The sequence below is a fragment of the Poecilia reticulata genome, chromosome 1 (assembly GCF_904066995.2).
Source record: "Poecilia reticulata chromosome 1, P_reticulata-male-v2, whole genome shotgun sequence".
Lineage (NCBI taxonomy): Eukaryota > Metazoa > Chordata > Actinopteri > Cyprinodontiformes > Poeciliidae > Poecilia > Poecilia reticulata.
In genome coordinates this window covers 27,161,323-27,179,799 of record NC_088830.1, presented here as the reverse complement: position 1 = coordinate 27,179,799, position 18,477 = coordinate 27,161,323, and the positions used below count along the sequence as shown (strand labels likewise).

The window sequence follows — 18,477 nt, the reverse complement described above, 5'->3', positions numbered from 1 at the left end:
TGATCCCACTACGGAAAGTCTTGAAAACTTTTGCTCGACAAAAGTCCTGTTTCCGGTAAACTATCCAAGGAGCAGCACTACAGCTGTTCCTCCCTGACTGTTGTAGTGCTGCTGTTTAATCCGCCGTTTTCCTGCTGGATGTCATCATAAAAAGGCGCAAAGATTTTGAAAAGAGAACAATGTCAACTCCTGAGCTCGCGCCTATTATTAGAAAGTGACGTAATGGCGCTGATGGCGCATCTCCTCCGCTGTGTTGAATCAGCGCCGTTAAAACGGACCGCTGACTGTCCCTCCTTTTCCCACATGGACCGGAACCAGGCGGCACCACGTGACTCCGGATCCTCGGACTGAGCCAGTTCATCACACCGCATCATGGCTGCGGAGGATGAGGCCGCGCGGTGCAGCCTCAGGTCCCCGCAGTGCCGCGGGGCTCCGCTCTCTCCGCCCCGCTGCCTGTGGCTCCTGCTCGGCCTCTGCTGGCTGCTGCCCACCCCGGCTCTCTGCCTGCTCGGCTTCCGTCCGGAGGAGACCGGAGCGGAGCTGTCCGTGGACGACGGGGTGCTGAAAGCCACGGAGGGAACCCGCTTCATGCTGCGGGTTTACTACTCCACCTCCCCGCAGAGGCTCAACCGCACCGCGGGGACCCGCGCCAACAATGCCGCGCCCTGGATCGCCTTCATCGAGGAGCCGAGTCCCGGCAGAGAGGGGCAGGTCCACCCCAAGAGGAACATGTGCATGGACAAGAACGCCAGGACGTCCGACATCGAGGTTTTAGGTTCCTTCAAGTCTGCTTCCAGCCAGAACTCAGTGCTGGTCGAGCTGCTGGCCAAAGACTTGCGAAGAGGGGAGAAGATTAAGTATTACTCCATGTGCGCCTTCGACGGGTCCAAGTGGGAACACTACCGGACAAGAGACTTCTGGGTCGCGGTGACGGAGCGCTCTGCTGTCCCGGAGCTCTGGCTGCAGGTCCTGGTCTCCGTCCTGCTGCTCGGCTTATCGGCTCTTTTCAGCGGACTGAACCTCAGCCTGCTGGCGCTCGACCCGGTGGAGCTACAAGTCCTGCAGAACAGCGGCACCGACAAGGAGCAGAACTACGCGCGGAAGATCGAATCTGTGCGTCGGCATGGGAACTACGTCCTGTGCACGCTGCTGCTGGGCAACGCGATCATCAACGCGTCCTTGGCGGTGTGGATGTGCCAGATTCTGGGCATGACCTGGCTCTCCACCGTCATTTGCGCCTTTGGCATCTTCTTCATCGGGGAGATTCTTCCTCACTCCGTGGCATCGCGTCACGGCCTGGCCATCGCGTCCAAAACCATCTGGGTGACGCGGCTGCTGATGGTGCTCTCCTTCCCCATCTCCTACCCCATCAGCAAACTGCTGGACCTCATCCTCAACCAGGAGATCTCCAACTTCTACACCCGAGAGAAGCTCCTGGAGATGCTGCGCGTCACAGACCCGTACCACGACCTGGTGAAAGAGGAGCTGAACATCATCCAGGGCGCGCTGGAGCTGCGCACCAAGACGGTGGAGGACGTCCTGACGCCGCTGAGCGACTGCTTCATGCTGGCGTCGGACGTGGTGCTGGATTTCAACACCATGTCGGAGATCATGGAGAGCGGCTACACCAGGATACCGGTGTTCGAGAACGAGAGGTCCAACATAGTGGACATCCTGTTTGTCAAGGACTTGGCCTTCGTTGACCCGGACGACTGCACTCCGCTGAAAACCATAACTCAGTTCTACAAACACCCGCTGCACTGCGTCTTCAACGACACCAAGCTGGACGCGATGCTGGAGGAGTTTAAAAAAGGTGAGGAGCGTCTTCAGTCAACTAGGATTTAAACTAAAACCTCCATCAACACACGGCAAAAACATTAAACCTGCAGTCAAGTTTCAAGTGCAAATGTCTTAGTACTTAAGAAAAGACAAAGCTAACTTCTAAATAACTTTTCAGCAAGATATAGGAACTTCCATCCATCCATCCATTTTCTTGCACCCTTTTTCCCTCAGTGGGGTCGGGAGGGTTGCTGGTGCCCATCTCCAGCCAACGTTTCGGGCGAGAGGCGGGGTGATATAGGAACTTGTTCAGTCAATAATTCCTTAATACTGATGAAAACGTCCTACTTCCATTGGTAGATTATTTTATTTATATTTCAGTTTAAGTAAAATGTAAGTTAAGTGAAATTGACTTAAAACAAGCTCCTACATCTTGTTGAAAAGCTACTTGTTAGTTTTGTCTCAATTCAAGTACTCGACATTTGCACCAGAAACTACACACAAAAAACCGTCTCTAATTTACAGTAAAATACGTAAATTAAGACGGTTTTTTCTTACAGTGTAGACTGAAAAAAAACGGTCAGATTTTGTGTTTTTGCAGTGCATTTATTCATAAACACATTTTTTTTAAAGTAGTTATTTTCTAATATCTCTGAGTTTAAAGGGTGTGAATATTTTTGCGAGGCAAGGCTCTGGTGAATCTTTGGATTTGCTTTTTAGGTTTCCATACATAGAAAAAATAAACATTTTATATTGGACAGCCCTCTTTTTATTTTTGTGGGACTCTGTGTAATCGCTGCACATCTTGGACCATTTCATGGTTGATCTGCAACATTTCCAGTTTTCCAGTGTCGTGAGTGATGCTTGTTCCACGTTTTCTGTTAAAGTTCCGTCCAACCATGCTTCACGATTCAGCCATCAGTATAATTTCTTATTCTTAGGTGTCTGAGATATATAAGAAATGTACATTTTACAGTAACCTAAGTATGGAAACTCATGGCCCACCCTGTAGTTTTAATGCAACTTTGGTAAAAAGTATCAGAACATTTGTATTAATTTATTTTCTTGTAAGGTGCGGGAATGATTTTGTGAGGTAAAGTAGCCCAACTAACTCCAGATTTTTGATTTGTAATTGTCGGTGTTTTTTTCCTGTTATAAGTGAAATTACCTGCCAACAGAACTAAAACTTTTTCATCAATATGAAGGAATTATTTACTTTAAACACACCTCTGTGTGTTGCTGAAAAGCTGCTTTTTAAGTTAGTTTGTCTTACATTTGCAAGATATTTTGCACGAGAAACTCGACCAACATTACTTGCTAAGATTTTGTGTTTTTGCAGCGCATGCACATCATTTGTTGCCATGGCAACACTGAAATATCCTAAAAATACCCGAGAAAACATTTAGCTCAGCATTCTGTCCCAAACGAATGAGTCACTTGATTGCATAAAGCTGCAACCAGGCGACGTTTGGAGGTCAATCTGATTCCTGAAATCCAGAATCTTCCTCGGATTAAGTGGATAATTTAGTAAAACAGAAAGCTGCGTGTGTGTTGGCGTGAATCGAGCCGGCCTCTTGCTTCAGAAAGCGTGAGAACCTGCAGCCTGAGCAGGCACAGCCCGCCCTGCACCAAAACCAAGAGTCATGCCCAGTTTGCAGAGGCTCTGCGGTCTCAGTCAGGCTGTTTCTGAGGGTGGGGTCCGCTCCAGCCAATCACAGAGCTTCCTGCTCTCCACCGCCTCGTCCACGGATGCTGCGGACTCAGCACTTTTCTTTCTGTTGGGTTTGTGGTGAGGACAGCAGTAAACGTAGGAGGCAGATCCTGTCTACAGGACACATCATCAGATTATTAGTCTTTATTTAGTTTAACAATGCAGAGACTTTGCCAATCTGCTAAACATGCAGTGATTGTTTTAGGAGCTCCAGAAGTTGAATAAATATTGAACCAGCCACATAATCACAATTGTTCCTTTTAAAAGTAATCAGGCTTTCTGCATGTAGATGACCTGGATGAGATAATCTACATGGCGGATTATCTCTTTTGCCCTCTGCTCTCCTCTCTGCAGGAACGCTTCCTGGCTCTGCAGCCAGTTTTTCTCTTTGCTATGAGAATGCTGCAGAAGCAGAAGAAAAACTCAACAAAAATGACAGAAAGCTCCTTCAGTGGTCTTGTTCTCACAATTATTTAGTCTAAACTTCATTAAAAGACGGGAGTGGGAACTATTTCCCAGAATGCTTAGCGGCATGTTTCTGTATCCTGAGATGGAAGTGCGTTACATTGATCTGACTCTGGTGTTTTATTAAGGTAAATGTTTGTTTTAAAGCTTGAGGATAAAGTCCTGATCACACTGAATGTTTCTGAGCCGAATTCATTGTGAAGTTTAATAAAATTTATTATCAGATCAGAAATTTTGTTCATGCAGTTTGAAACAAGAATTTTAATTATTCTAAAGTAAAATAAGTAGATATTTTATCTTGATAATGTGAGTAGAATAACAGAGAAATGTGGCTCTTTAACCAGGTAAGGACAGATTTCTTTCTTGAATATTGTGAAATAATGATTTGGATTCAATTGCAGCATTAAGTTAAAACTCACAATTCAAGATTGATGAACTTAAAAACCAATGTTTAGACAACTTGTCTCTTGTTGTTAAATCGACTTCATGAACTTTAATTTCTGAGTTAAAACCAATAAAATTTTCTTGTGACTTTAATGTCATTTTCCAGGCAGCAGTTAGACTTTTGTTTTCAAGTTAAACCACCTCCAAATGTTTTACAGTGCAGAAATCTAATTATTCTGGAGGCACTGGGACACAATGTCCCCCATTCAGTGACCAGAAGCTGAAATGCCGTCGATGTGGATGAAATTAGGATCCTCAGCACGGCTCTGGCTGCGTTTCACAGTAGTGCAGAGCTGCAGCCAGAAGCCTGCAGAACCAGGAGAGCGAATATTTGGCCTGAATGCTAAGCAGCGTGAATCACACACTGCAGGTTGCCAAGTAACAGCCCCCCGTTGCTGTGAACAACAACTGCAGCAAAGTGCCGGTATGGAGGCGAGCAGCTTCAGCGTGAATTAGACAAACACATCCTGGATGAGGAATATTTAATCCAAGTCAGAATGCAGCCATCGATTAAACTGATTTGAAAAAATAATAGTCAATCTAGTCTAAAAATCTGTTCTTTTTATGCAATTTGTGACTCTGAACTTTTTGAAATGTGTTTTCTGAAATATTCGCCCTCTGCTGTTTGTCCTGGACCGGAGAACCTCATAAAATATTCAGTCGGCTGCATTTTCACTTCATGCCCTTCATGCTGTCTGGTCTCTTTGCTCGTTTAATATCCTCCGTTAGTTTTTGCATAATTCAACTCTCATTCTGCGCTTCAGAAGTTTTGGTTTGAAGGCGTTCGGCAGAGGAGAGCATTTCTCCGCTGCTCAGTTATTGTACAAATATATTCAATAATGAACTCAAATTAAATACACCATGATGTTCTGATGACTGCAGTTTTATATTATCCGTCGTGTTCCTCATAATGAGTTACTCATCTTACGTTTTTGTTTTGCATAAGACTCCATTTTTTTCTCACTGATTATTTTTCACTGCACAAGTTGATTCCTTCAAGATTGCTGTTATTCTTATTGTTTGTGAACAAGAGTTTTTCCTTCCAGCCAATTTTCAGTTAAAATGCTTGGATGCTGGACAATGTGAAGAGTTACTTTATAAGTAGTGTTTTGTGGGTAACACAAAACAGTCTGGGCTAGAAAATGGCCATGATGTTACACGTCTGTATTTAATAATAAATCATATTTTCTTTTTGGTATTATGCAACATTTTAAGATGTTCAGAAACTAAAAAATGTAAAACATATCTTTCATATATTTAATTTTGAATAGATAAACTTTATTGTGTATAATGCACAACACAGGCACATAAACAACAATTAGGAAGAATTATATTGTGTGTTTTTTTAATTAGGAGGAATAATAATAATAATAATAATAATAGATTGAACTTTTATTAAATCTGCTTTTGGTAAAAAGTCTCAATATTTAAAAATGACATCACCAGATGGACCAAAATATAAAATTATGTGGAAATTTTGGTGTTTTAAGGACAAAAATGACAATAATTCATATTAGTAACAAAAAATATAAAATTAGACTTTTTTTTTTTTCAAATCAGTTTCTTTAAATAAAAAACTTATAAAACTTTAACAAAAACTGCAGGTCTGTGTCTGGTGAATTTTACGTTAAAACATGCTTGTTTTTCTTAGAAAATCCAGAAATTTTATTCAAGAGTAGAAATACTTTATAATAAAATTACTGAACTAAAAGCAAAAAGTACAGCATAGTAGAAATACTCCTAAAGTACATTAAAAAAAAAGCTACTCAGTAGTTCCTACCCAGCTGTGATTATTTGGGTGAAAGTTACTTGTTGCGATTACAGGAAAGTCTCACCTCGCCATCGTGCAGCGCGTGAACAACGAGGGCGAGGGCGACCCGTTCTACGAGGTGATGGGCATCGTCACCTTGGAGGACGTGATTGAGGAAATCATCAAGTCGGAGATTCTTGATGAGACGGATCTCTACAGTATGTATGCGCACACGCACACACACACACACACACGCACACACACTTGGTTGTACTGTTTGAGAAGTTAGCATGGGATTCTGAGGAGCTGGATGATTTTACACTCATGTTGTGTGTGTTGGTTTACGCCTCAGCTGATAACCGGACAAAGCGGCGGGTTTCCCACCATGAGAGGAAGCAGCAGGACTTTTCCATCTTCAAACTGTCAGAAAATGAAATGAAAGTCAAGATTTCCCCTCAGCTGCTCTTGGCAACACATCGCTTCCTCTCCACAGGTATCGCAGGAAACGATTGCTCAAAGAACACACTATGCCAATGGAGATACACGGTGGTGGCAGTATGACACTGTTGGGATGGGATTTTTGTGAAAAATCTGCAATAAACTCACAATTATGCATTAGCGCATAAGCACACTGTTATTTTGACGGTTCTATTTATGAGTCTAGAGGGCCACATAAAAAGCTACGGCGGGCCAGTTTTGGCCCTCGGGCCTTGAGTTTGACACGTGTGTCTTATAGAAAAGAGACTAAAAATGAATATATGCACATCTTTACTGGTTTATTTTAAAAAATAGAACACTGATCATCTCTTTACTTTTGTAACTACAATGTTGAGACATTGGCAGACTGTGCCATGTTACTGAAGCTCCTCCTTTGTTAGAGGTGGAGCCCTTTAAACCTGCGCACATCTCAGAGAAGATCCTGCTGAGGCTCATCAAGCACCCCAGTGTGGTCCAGGAACTCAAATTCGACGAGAAGAGCAAACGAGCTCAGCACCACTTCCTCTTCCACCGCAACAAACCGGTCGACTACTTCATCTTGGTCCTGCAGGTACCGACTGTAATCTTACTCTTCACCTGCACAGGTGTTTGTGATGTCAGCATGCGTGTTACTGTGGTGTTTTGTTTTCCAGGGCCGAGTTGAGGTGGAGTTTGGTAAAGAAGCGCTGAAGTTTGAGAACGGAGCTTTTTCTTACTTTGGGGTACCTGCCATCATGTCAAGTGGTACAAATACACACACGTTATTATATTGTATGTGAATGTCATCAGGTCTTTCTGGCAGCAAATTGCTCCCCAATGTTCCAACAGAGTCTTTATCAAAGCTAGATCAGGCAATTTTAATTATTAAAGTTATTGGTTATAGGCCAGATTTTGAGTCTTTGAACATCCTGGGACTAGAACATTTTTATTTCGATTATTTAATCATGTAGATTTGGACATGTTAGAAATTTTATCACAATTAATCATGTTTTTTATATATATACAAAGGTTCCAGACAGAGTTTTTGCTTAAAAAACATTATCTGATGGGACACTGGAAAAGATGGCTGCTATGTGCAAGTTGTGTAGCAAATAGTATCTCAATGCTAAACATGTTACAGTAGCGCAGACAATGCTAATGTCAGCGTCCACAGTCCACGTTTCCAAAGCATTTTCTCAAAGAAGTTACATGAATGACCAGTGGATCCAGAAACACTTCAAAGCCGAGTACCTTTGCACCAAACAACAAATATATTTGTTGTTGAGCTTGTATATCTCTTTACTCACTAATTTAGAAACAAAAAGTATGCTTGAATTGAAAATGTTGGTTATTTTGTCAATATATATTGGGATTAACTCAATTAATAATTTGAATTAAGTTCCACCATTACCTGGGACATCTGTCTTTTGAAACAGAATAAATAGGGAACGCGAGTTTCGAGCCAAGTTCAGATCTCTCCAAGATGGCGGCCTGGCTCAGGTCTGAAGGCTGCGTCTGTTCGTGACGCCCACACCGTCACTTACTAACCAAACAAAAATCACCAATGAGACAAAAACACAATAAACCAGTTTTTAAAACTCGATGCACTGTGAAATTATGCATAACAGTTGACGAGTAAACTTGAGTCACAGTTTCCTCCAACACAACATAAGATTTAAACACTTTGATACAAACAGATGAACTAAACCAACACAAACAGGAGCGGCCTACCTTCAGCCAATCAGGATGTGAATATGTGCAACAGCAGCATGTTCTGCCTGTGTTGTTCCTGTCTGGTCACTTATTTCCCTGACAGCCCACAGATCGCCCTCTCACAGCAACGGCTTGGAGCGCTCTGAGTCCATGCTGTACGCCGGAAGTTTGGGTCAGCTGAACGGAGGAGGGAGCTTCTACCTGCCGGACTACTCCGTGAGGCAGCTTACCCCTCTGCAGATCATCAAGGTACACGGAGGTCATGTTTTGGGTATTTGTAGAACTTCACTTCTACAAATACCGCCCAAATCAATCGCCCATGATTGATTTGGGCGAATCAATCATGAACCGGAAGTGTTTTAGTGGACGTTGATGCATAAACCGTTGCTATGGTTGCTAGAGCCATGAGTCTGTGTAGCCTTTAAATCGGCACGTCCTCTGTTTTCATCTATGTCGAGAAGAGAATAATTCATGATTTAAAAAACACTTGAGCAACGATTCAGTCCCGCTAGCGGCGAGGTTTATGTAGAGGGCCGCAAAACCCTGCTTTTATTTTGATATTCCATTTCCGCTTATCGGTAAGCTAATTTGCGTATCAGCTAGTTACAAGGTAAATGTTAAATATTTATGTTACTTTCAAAATATTTTAGCTTAATTTATATAATAAAAAAAAAACATTGAAATTGAGCTTGGAAAATAAATATTTAGTTTGAAAATTTATTATTTAGCTTGGACCTAAATACTTACCTACAAGCTATTTAACTAAATATTTATGTTCATTGCTAAATATTGAGTTTTCAAACTAAATATTTAGTTTGGAAATAAATATTTGGCTAGAAAAATAAATATTTATTTTGGAACTAAACATTTAGCTTCCTAACTAAATAATTAGTTTGTAAACAAAATACTTATCTTGTGATTTAAATATGTATTTGGAACTCTTGACATTCCTAAATGTAGAAATGGTGAAAATATTTAGAAAAATGAACACCTACATTTTTTCCCTCTGACAGACTAAATAAATCAAATTAATGCTGTTAACGTTTTACTGTGTAACATTACAAAAGCCACCATGTAGTCTTTCAACTTTAATACCCAGAATCCTCTGCTTCTGTGTATCAGATTACGCGTAGCCACTACCAGAACGCGCTGACAGCCACCAGGATGGACAGCTCCCCTCAAACTCCTGATGCTGACATCCGCCTGGCAGAGGCCAACACCCCGACCCCTGACCCTTCAGCCACAGGCAACGCTGCTACGCTCATGCCCTTCGAGCCGACCACAGCCACCCTGCTGCCCCCGCCCAGGGAGCCCAGCCGGCCCAGCTCGGCCCGAACCAGAGGACAACAGTCCAGTGTCCCACACAGCACCTCGGTGCTGAATGAGAAGAACCGCATCGTCCGTAAGTATATCTGTGGTGTGCCGATAGTGAGCAGTTCAGACTGGATCCAATAGGAGATTATGTGAATCATTATTAGAGGGAGACAAAGAAACTGCCTGAAATGTAATTTTTAATGTACTGCAGGACAGTATTTACAGTTCAGTAACCTCAAACACACATTTAAAAGGTCACAACTGAGACCAGATGAGCAGAGGGTGTAAAAGTAAATGTCAGAATATAATTTATGGCGTAGAGAAAACCAGGACAAACTCATGGTTGTCAACTGAAAACTGAGTATTATTAAAGTGTCAGATGTGGATTGCAGCTTTAACTGAGTTGAATACATGCAAAATTGTACTTAAGTAAAAATAGCACTACTTCAGCATACTTTTACTCAAGTAAAAGTAAAAAAGTAATCTCTAAAAAGACTACTCAAGTAGTCTGATCATTTTTTAACTTAACTTAAACGAAAAAAAAAATCTAGTTCACAATCAACCAAAAAAAAAAGCCTGTCAGGTAATAATAGAGTTTATAATTCCTTATATCTGGATTTACGATGATTTACTTATCCCTCATCTACAAAAGTCTGTTTTGCTTGTTTCTATAAGACTTTTCACATTTTGTTTATAAAATGAAAAGGCACAAGAAATTTATTGGTAAATAAAAAAAAAAAAGGTGGCCAATTCTACCATATGACGCCTTTTCGGTGTGTTCAGTTTGACAATTTCGTCCCTTAGGGCAATAAGCTTGGACTCCTCTGGTTTAGGTTCAGGTCCAGTCCAGATGAGCAAATCACAATGTTTGGACTGTGATGGATACACATTGCTCTTAAATGATGACTGTGTTTGTGCTACAGGCAGTAAGTCTGACGGTCAGAAGAGTCCCAGTGATTCTGTGTTCCTCAGGATGGATGAGATCCCGTACATCCGAGAGGACCGATCAGAGACCGACACACACTCAGGTTTGTCCGACTCCTGACTGTAACAACCAGCTTGAAGAAACAAATTGTGGATGTTAAATAAGACAGAATGATCTTGTTTTGTGTTTCTGTGGGTTTATGTGATAATACCATTGCCTCGTAAAATGAAAAGTCACCAAACTTCAAACATTCTCCAGGTCTCTGAAGAAGGCACCTTATACCAAAAATGCATTTTACAGTTTTACTATTTCTTTAATTTATGATGTGATTAAAGAAACAGCACCTTTGATGCTGGTTTACTTACAAGTAGGATTGGACAATAAATCAACAACAATATACATTGCGACAGACACATGATCTGATCAGTATCCAAAGGTAATCCATCTTATAGAATATTCAATATTCAAAAAATTCACTGAACTCTGATCCAAAACCGCACAGCATTCTGGGAGATGTAGGCCCTCAACTTCTCATGGCCAGCTAAGTAAGGTTGGTGACACTCACTCACTCACTCACTCACTCACTCACTCACTCACTCACTCACTCACTCACTCACTCACTCACTCACTCACTCACTCACTCACTCACTCACTCACTCACTCACTCACTCACTCACTCACTCACTTTCTGGTTGCTTAGCAACTCACTCACTTTCTTGTTGCTTAGCAACAGCTTGAGTAACTTGCACAGCAACAGTTTAAGGTTTTGCCTGATAACTTCCTAAAAAAAAAAAAACTACGGCGTGAAGTGAAAACTGTGCCACCAGTCTGGTAATATTTCAGATATTTAAAACATAAAATTAATCAATAAGTATTGACATCGACTGATATGAAACGCTTATTTTGTGACAGGTTTCTCAGCCATATTGTCCAGCCCTACTTACAAGTATGTGTTTCTGACGCTTAAGAAAACTTTGGTTCATCATCTGTTACAATAACACTCCATGGGCATTTTGCATTTCCAAAAGAAGCCTGAATAAGCCACAGGATCAAGAATAAAGTTCACGATGTGATTAAAGAAAACACTTAGACGACTCTGGTTGTTATGTAATTCTACCATATGACGCCTTTTCAGTTAATCCAAAATGTCGCTTTAATGCGTCCTGTCCTGACGACCAGGATCATTCAGATCTCTGTCTCTGTTTTTCAGACATGGCCTCGGTTCCCATAGAAACAGACACATCGCCTTTCATCAGCAGCATGTCGCTGAGCGGCTCAGAGGACACGCTGGGCAAGAAACTGCTACTCAAACTTAGTTAGTCTCTCTTTCTCATATATCACTGTCATGTCACTTCCTGTAACGGTTTAATCTGACACTAACCATCAGAGATGAAGCTGAATCTTAAAAAAGGAGAGCAGATATAACCATGCAGGAATGTGCAGTTTGGTCTGATTCATTGTTTTGTTCTCTGTCTTCCTCAGCAGCTTTGATTCGTATAAAAACCTTATGCACACAGGAAAACACACACACCCTACCGTCTAAACGTTCATCAGTGCTTTGAACCTGCCTACTTTGTATTCCTCTGTAGTTTCTTCAAATTTCCATTCAGCTTCAGTCTAAGGCTAAAAGCCTGCTTAGTTTCCTCTGCAGAGCAAAAAGATGTGTTTTAAAAAAACAACCTAAACAGAATGTGGACTTCTGACGAGACATTTTATGTTGGAGAGCCAACCAAATAACTGCTCTCATTTACAGTGAAACAAGACAGTAAGACAAGTATTAAATAATTTAAATAAAGGTTGCAGAGTGAGGGTATGGAACGATGTAAAGGCTTCACTAACCAAGAACTGAAAGTATTATTTATAGAACAACTTTTATTTAAAACTTCATCTGAAACTTGTCTACAAAAACAATGTTGCCTTTAATTGCCTTATATTGGAATAACGCTGAAACTCTTCATCTTTTTACAGTTTTGACTGGGGGAAGCAGTCAAATAAGTAGATAGTGAAAACTGGAGATATCACATGGGTATCACATATTTACTAATAATTTAACATACCCTTCCGAAAAAGTGTTGAAACCCATGTGAAAACATGCAAATCTCATGGGTTTTTACCATGAAAGATTCCAAATCCACACGTGATTTTGTGTGAAAATGTCTGTGAACCACATGTGAATCTGTTGCTCTTATTAAAATAGCAACACTATCATGACCCATTGTGTCCAGTGCAGCAGATAAATCTAAAAGCAGAAGACAACATCAGAGTCTAAATGACTATTTGCTGTACATCGGTCCAGAAGAGGGCAGAGTTCACAAAAATTGTACTCAAGTAAGAGCAGTACTACTTCAACATATTGTTACTCAAGTAAAAGTAAAAACGTATTTGGTGAAAAACCTACTCAATTATCAATCATATAATGTCTAAAGATTACATCATCAGATGGACCAAAATGTAAGGTTAAGTAGAAATTTTGGTATTTTAAGGGTGAAAATGACAATAATTAATTTAAGTAGCAAAAAATAACAAAATCTCAGAAAACTAAATTTTTACAAATCAGTTTCTTTCAATATAAAACTTTAGAAACTAACTGCAGGTCTGTGTCTGGTGAATTTTTGTTTGTTTTTCACTCAGTGGGTAGAAAATCCACAAATTTTACTCAAGAGTAGAAATGCTTCATAGTAAAAAAGAAGTGGGCCAAACTTTGAGCCCTGTGGGACTCCCGCATTACAGAGGAGCGGCACAAGACCAGAAAGTTTGCTGCTCCTAATGAGATTAAACAACAAAAACAATATCATCAGAATCAGTAGCTACAAATATTATGATAAAAACATCCAAAGGAAATAATGGTTGATGTTTTCAGCATTAATAAAAAAATAATGCTACTTCTCTTTTAACTCTTTGCAGGCCCAAAAAACAACCAATAGACCTAAATTACTGAATTAAATTAGAAATGTTTGTGTTATTACATACTGGACATTTCCTGAACTTTAATCAAATTGAACTCAATTATACATAAAAAGAATATATGCATTTTTTTTTTTTTTTTTACTTTTCTTCTCCTCTCAGGTCACAAGAAACGGAAAAAGTCCCGTGAAGGAGACAAAACCCCAGAGGACATTTCAGAGCAGCCGCTGGTGAAAACCTAGCAGTGACTGAAACAGAGCAGAAGACGCCATCATCTGATGGCTTCATAAAGACTACAACTATCAGAGTTTTATCTGAAAACTGTGCACTGACGGTGACTTTCAACAAAACCTACCGGAGTTTGCTGGTCAATAAGATCATTTTCTGACTTCAGGTTGTGAATTAGAAGTAAACTATAGCCTCTCATCTTTACCACTCCACATTTTTCACACACAGCTGACATGCGGTGGATATTTCTAATATTTCTATTGACATGAAAGTCACAACAGATGACAGTAACAACACAAATCATCCACATATACAAAGGGATCAGAGGCTGCGTTCACACTGCAGCCTGGAAGTGACCCAATTCCGATTTGGGATTATCTTTTCATAAGCCTGAACAACACAAGTCGGATTTTTTTCGAATTCAACCCGGGCCATTTGGATATCTGATACATATCCGATCTTTTCAAATAAATCTGAACATCCAGGTCGCATTCATCCGACCTGAACGAAAAACAACAAACATGGCGGACTATTATGAAGGTTACGCTGTTAATATGCTGGCTCTGGTCGGACAACAACTTCAAAATCGTGAGATTTGCTCCTCCGTTAGCATCCATATTTACTTCAACAAACACTGAGCACTTCTTCTTCTTCTTCTTCTTTATGGCGGTTGGCAAAACACCGAGCTCGCTCTCTGTGTGTGACGTTATTGCGCCTTCTACTGCGCTTTTCTACTTTTCATTCTATTGGCTGAGACGGTTGCCAGGCAACAATGCTTTTTGTCTTGAGAGAGAGCAGAAAATGATTTACGAGCAGGCAGAGATTTGATCCGAGCAGAGACAAGTTTTGAGCAACAGGAGAAAGGTTTGAGAGAACACAGTGAATATTTGAAAGAGAGCAGACGTTTTGAGAGATGAAGTTTGTTTTCAGACTGGAAATGTTTTCTCTCGACTTATGGCAGTAAAATTCCCCCATAAAATGTGTTTAAAGATTTTATTAAAGCCACAGAGATACTAGGAGAGTTTAGTGTAGTTATAGTAAATAATGATATCTGCACATCACTACAAACACATCATGCTAAATGGAAAGTATGTCTTCAGTAGTTTATCACTATCATTTCGTTCTCTGCCCACAGCTTCATTATTTGAGTAATTTGCTTTGATTAAATTGCATGTACGGGTTGCTTCAGTTGTCGACATTTTGGTGTACATTTCATGTCAATGGAAATATTTGGAACATATTTGCAGAGAAAAAATGTTGAATACCTATTTTAAGTATTTATGAAGGACTAACTGAATGTAAAAAAATATATATGTATAACTGAGTTTTCATGAACTTCCTGGGTGGAGATAACAGGAATGTTGGTACAGAGGAAACACACCAAAGACTCCAAACATGTTGCTGTTTGGTACCTGCAGCTCCAGGAGACGTTCAACAAAACGCCACTGCTCACTTTGATTTGATGTTTCTGAGCTCAGGCTTCGCTTCATGAATTGTCTTCACACATTAGTACCACATAATGTAATCTGTAAATATGTTTTCTTCTTCTGTCTGTCAAGAACATTTCTGTTCATATTGAATGGTATGGAAACGTAACATGGAGTAAGTATGGAGGTTATTTGGGACCATAAAGTTTGTTCAAAAGAATAAAACATGAAAGTGAAAAAAAGGAAACTGAAAGGAATCCTTGAATCAGAAAAGTATTTTTGAAAATTTTTTCTGTTTCAAACTTTTTTTGTTCAAAACTTGTTTCAAAATAATTTTTTCAAATATTTTTCTATTTCAAGTATTTTTTTTTCAAATTCAAAACTTTTTTTCAGCTTGAATATTTTTGTTTCAAATCTTTTTCTTCTGCTTCAAAATAATTTCTCAGTTTAAAAACTGTTTTGTTTCAGTTTAAATTTTTCTTTTAAAAACTTTATGGTCCTGATTTTGCTCTGCTATTTTTTCATTTTTTCTGTTTCAAACTTTTTTTTGTTCAAAACGTTTTTTCAGTTTCAAAATAACTTTTCTGTTTCAGATTTTCTATTTCAAATCTTTTTTTTTTTTAATTTTAAAACTTTTTTTCCAGCATAAATATTTTTATTTCAACTCTTTTTTTGTTTCAGTTTAAATTTTTCTTTTAAAAACTTTATGGTCCTGATTTAGCTCCACAGTGGAAAATCTTGGTATGTTCATTTCTTTTTCCCTTTGTTAAAATGTTTCTATCAATCCATCTTTATGTTCTTTCAGCTTGATGTTCTGATTTCAGGATCAACCAATTGTCTGCAGATCCATTAAACAAAGAGCTGAATGTTTGTCTTTAACAGCTTGAAACTGATCATCTTCTATATTCATTTCTATTTCACTATCAGCTGTTAAACAAAGTTACGATTGGGAAAAGCAGCTAAACAGACACAGGTTGGAGGTCTGGCCGTCATTCAGCCGTCATTCAGGAGCATCACTGACTGGGTTTCCATGGTTGCAGCGACGTAAAGCTGCGGTTTGTCCTGCTGGGAAGTAGTTTCACTGGTTTGTTTTGACTCTTCCAGAGTCAGTGCAATTCTGATGTTTTTAAGTTTCACATCATTTTACAACATTATTCCCTCATCAAACACAAACCTGGAAAGTTGCCTTGATTCTTTCACGCATGTTTGAGAAATCCTTTAATCTCCATGGCAACCATTCAGCTGTGCAAAACGCCTGGGCGGACTTAGCACCGCCTTCGAGGTGCTGCTCCTCCTACAAACTGCAGTTTCCAAGCTTCTGAGCTTCACCAATTCAGCTCCTTCTGACTAGCCAGCAGCTATTAGCAAACGGTAATTTGTACATCTTCTGAGCTCATTATATGAGCTACTTCTTAGTGAAACATTGGTAAAAACTTTAAGTGATTAATAGAGGTGCGTCTTTGTGATGACAACTTGAAGGTGGAGTTTCAGAAAGAGCAGGAGTTTTTAGAGACAGAGGCTCAATTTCAAGGTTTTAAATTGCAAAGTCAAATTTGATTTATACAAAAATTTTATAACAACTGAAGGTAATATAGTTACTTGATTGTGCAGTAAAATGGCATTATGTGACTGGAAAACAATTCTGCAGCTAATGCAGGAAAGGTTTGAGTATTGCCCCTTATGAAGGAGTTTCCAAAACATGTCCATAAGAACATGGACGAGCAAGTTTAGACTGCAGTTTGTGAGTCTGTGCAGCTCATCCAACATCAGTGTATGACCTCACAAATGCTCTCTTTGAAGCTTGGTCAAATAATAAAATAAACACTCCTAAATCCTTCTCATATGACTAGAAGCTGTTAGATACAAAACGTGGGCCAACTCCATGTGAAAGCCAAATGTCAGGTCATTAAAGTTCATGTGTGCAAAGCTAAGAGTCTTTACGTTTGTCAACTTGGTGCATGCCAGTTTGTTTCTGCTGCCCCCTAGTGGCAAAAAAAAACTGCCAACTACTTGGAGCAGTTGTGGCGTTTGAGGTCATCTTTGCCAATATGGCTGCTGCAGCAGTTTTTTTTATTTACATTAGTCAGCGCTTCTGTGTCTGACTCTTTATTTAGCAGAAATGCTTTTATCAGAGTGATACGAGACATGAGCTCAGACAAATTAAAGATATTAGGTATGAGGTTTTTTTCTTTAGAGTGGATTTATTCAGCTAACGTTATCTATGCACTGAACCTCTTTAAACTCCCACCACTGGAGATGAGCCTTTTAATTATGAATGTAACCCATTATCTCTGCATTCATTACAGGAGGTGAACTGGATAAGTCTATGGCTGTCATCACTGTCATCATTCTCTCACAATCTTTTTTTCTTTTTTTTGTTGGATCTAAATCTGGAAGCTTCATGTTGTATAAAATTTTGTATATTAAGCCAGAAAGGATTTTAAAAAATTAAACAGCAAAGATTCAACCAAGTAATTTTCACATTAGACAGCTCTGCAACACATTAAGAGCCCACTGCACTGAACCGCATTGAAAACCTGGTTTTTCCACCAAACACTGATTTCTGAGCTTTTCCTGAGTTAAACATTAGTATTGTTGTTTCTAAATGAATATGAACTTGTTTTCTATGCATTATTTCAGGTCTGAAAGCTCTGCATCTTTTTTGTTATTTTGACCATTTCTCATTTTCTGCAAATAAAAACTAAATGTTTGCTTGTAACTTCAGAGACATGTTGTCAGACGTTCATAGAATATAAAACAATATTCATTTTACTAAAACATAAACCTATAAAGAGTAAGATCAGAGAAACTGATCATTTTAGGTGATCTCTTAATTTTTTCTGGAGCAGTATATATATATATGTTATCCAAATAACTCACTAGTTGTAATAATGGCTGAACTGATTCTGCATTTTCTATCATATCAATTCATTCAGTTCATTTCAGGTTATTTCTTTTCAACTTTTTCTACAAGGTAGTGTTGAAAAAAAAAATCTGAATTCTGTGATTAATCTCAGAATATTTTGAGAAAAAAACCCCTCAGGTTTTCAAGTTTTTCTAGAAAATATTTTAAGACAAAAGAAATCCCAGCTGGTATTTGTAAGGTCTACCATGGAGATATTCAGTCAGATTGATGTCACTTTACAGTAAATCTCCCCAAATAGATGAATACTTTACAGATATGTTATAAATGTATCTATAAACGCTTTATAAATCCTTAATAATGTTTATTATGCAATGAGTAAGGATGAAAGACGATAGTCTTAAATGTTTGGTAGAACACCTCCAGGTAAAATAATACATGTGAACAGATTTGGCTAGAAACTGATAACCGATTTGTCTCCTTCATACCCTTAATTAA

At 39.4% G+C, this 18,477-nt stretch overlaps 1 protein-coding gene and 1 long non-coding RNA gene across 2 annotated transcripts; one reads left to right on the top strand and one right to left on the bottom strand.

The window, feature by feature from the left end:
- The first annotated feature begins 361 nt into the window (after nucleotides 1-361).
- On the top strand, nucleotides 362-17,840 carry LOC103470109 (metal transporter CNNM1-like). Its single transcript, XM_008418287.2, has 10 exons — nucleotides 362-1,813; nucleotides 6,224-6,367; nucleotides 6,502-6,642; nucleotides 7,028-7,197; nucleotides 7,280-7,370; nucleotides 8,422-8,567; nucleotides 9,441-9,720; nucleotides 10,556-10,660; nucleotides 11,768-11,872; nucleotides 13,624-17,840. Exons 1-10 carry the CDS (start codon nucleotides 373-375, stop codon nucleotides 13,701-13,703), a joined length of 2,703 nt encoding a protein of 900 aa, XP_008416509.2. The 5' UTR covers nucleotides 362-372; the 3' UTR covers nucleotides 13,704-17,840.
- LOC103470105 (uncharacterized) lies at nucleotides 6,907-8,477 on the bottom strand. Its single transcript, XR_534451.3, has 3 exons — nucleotides 8,337-8,477; nucleotides 8,017-8,148; nucleotides 6,907-7,352 (listed from the first exon to the last, which is right to left on the bottom strand). It is a non-coding gene; the product is annotated as an uncharacterized LOC103470105 (long non-coding RNA).
- Nucleotides 17,841-18,477: the final 637 nt, after the last annotated feature.

Excerpts from the sequence above, each read along its gene's own strand:
- LOC103470109 (XM_008418287.2), top strand. The coding sequence starts at position 373 with ATGGCTGCGGAGGATGAGGCCGCGCGGTGCAGCCTCAGGTCCCCGCAG. Across the intron at positions 7,371-8,421 it reads ACCTGCCATCATGTCAAGTG|CCCACAGATCGCCCTCTCAC; the intron begins GTACAAATACAC and ends TTTCCCTGACAG. Across the intron at positions 9,721-10,555 it reads TGAGAAGAACCGCATCGTCC|GCAGTAAGTCTGACGGTCAG; the intron begins GTAAGTATATCT and ends TTTGTGCTACAG.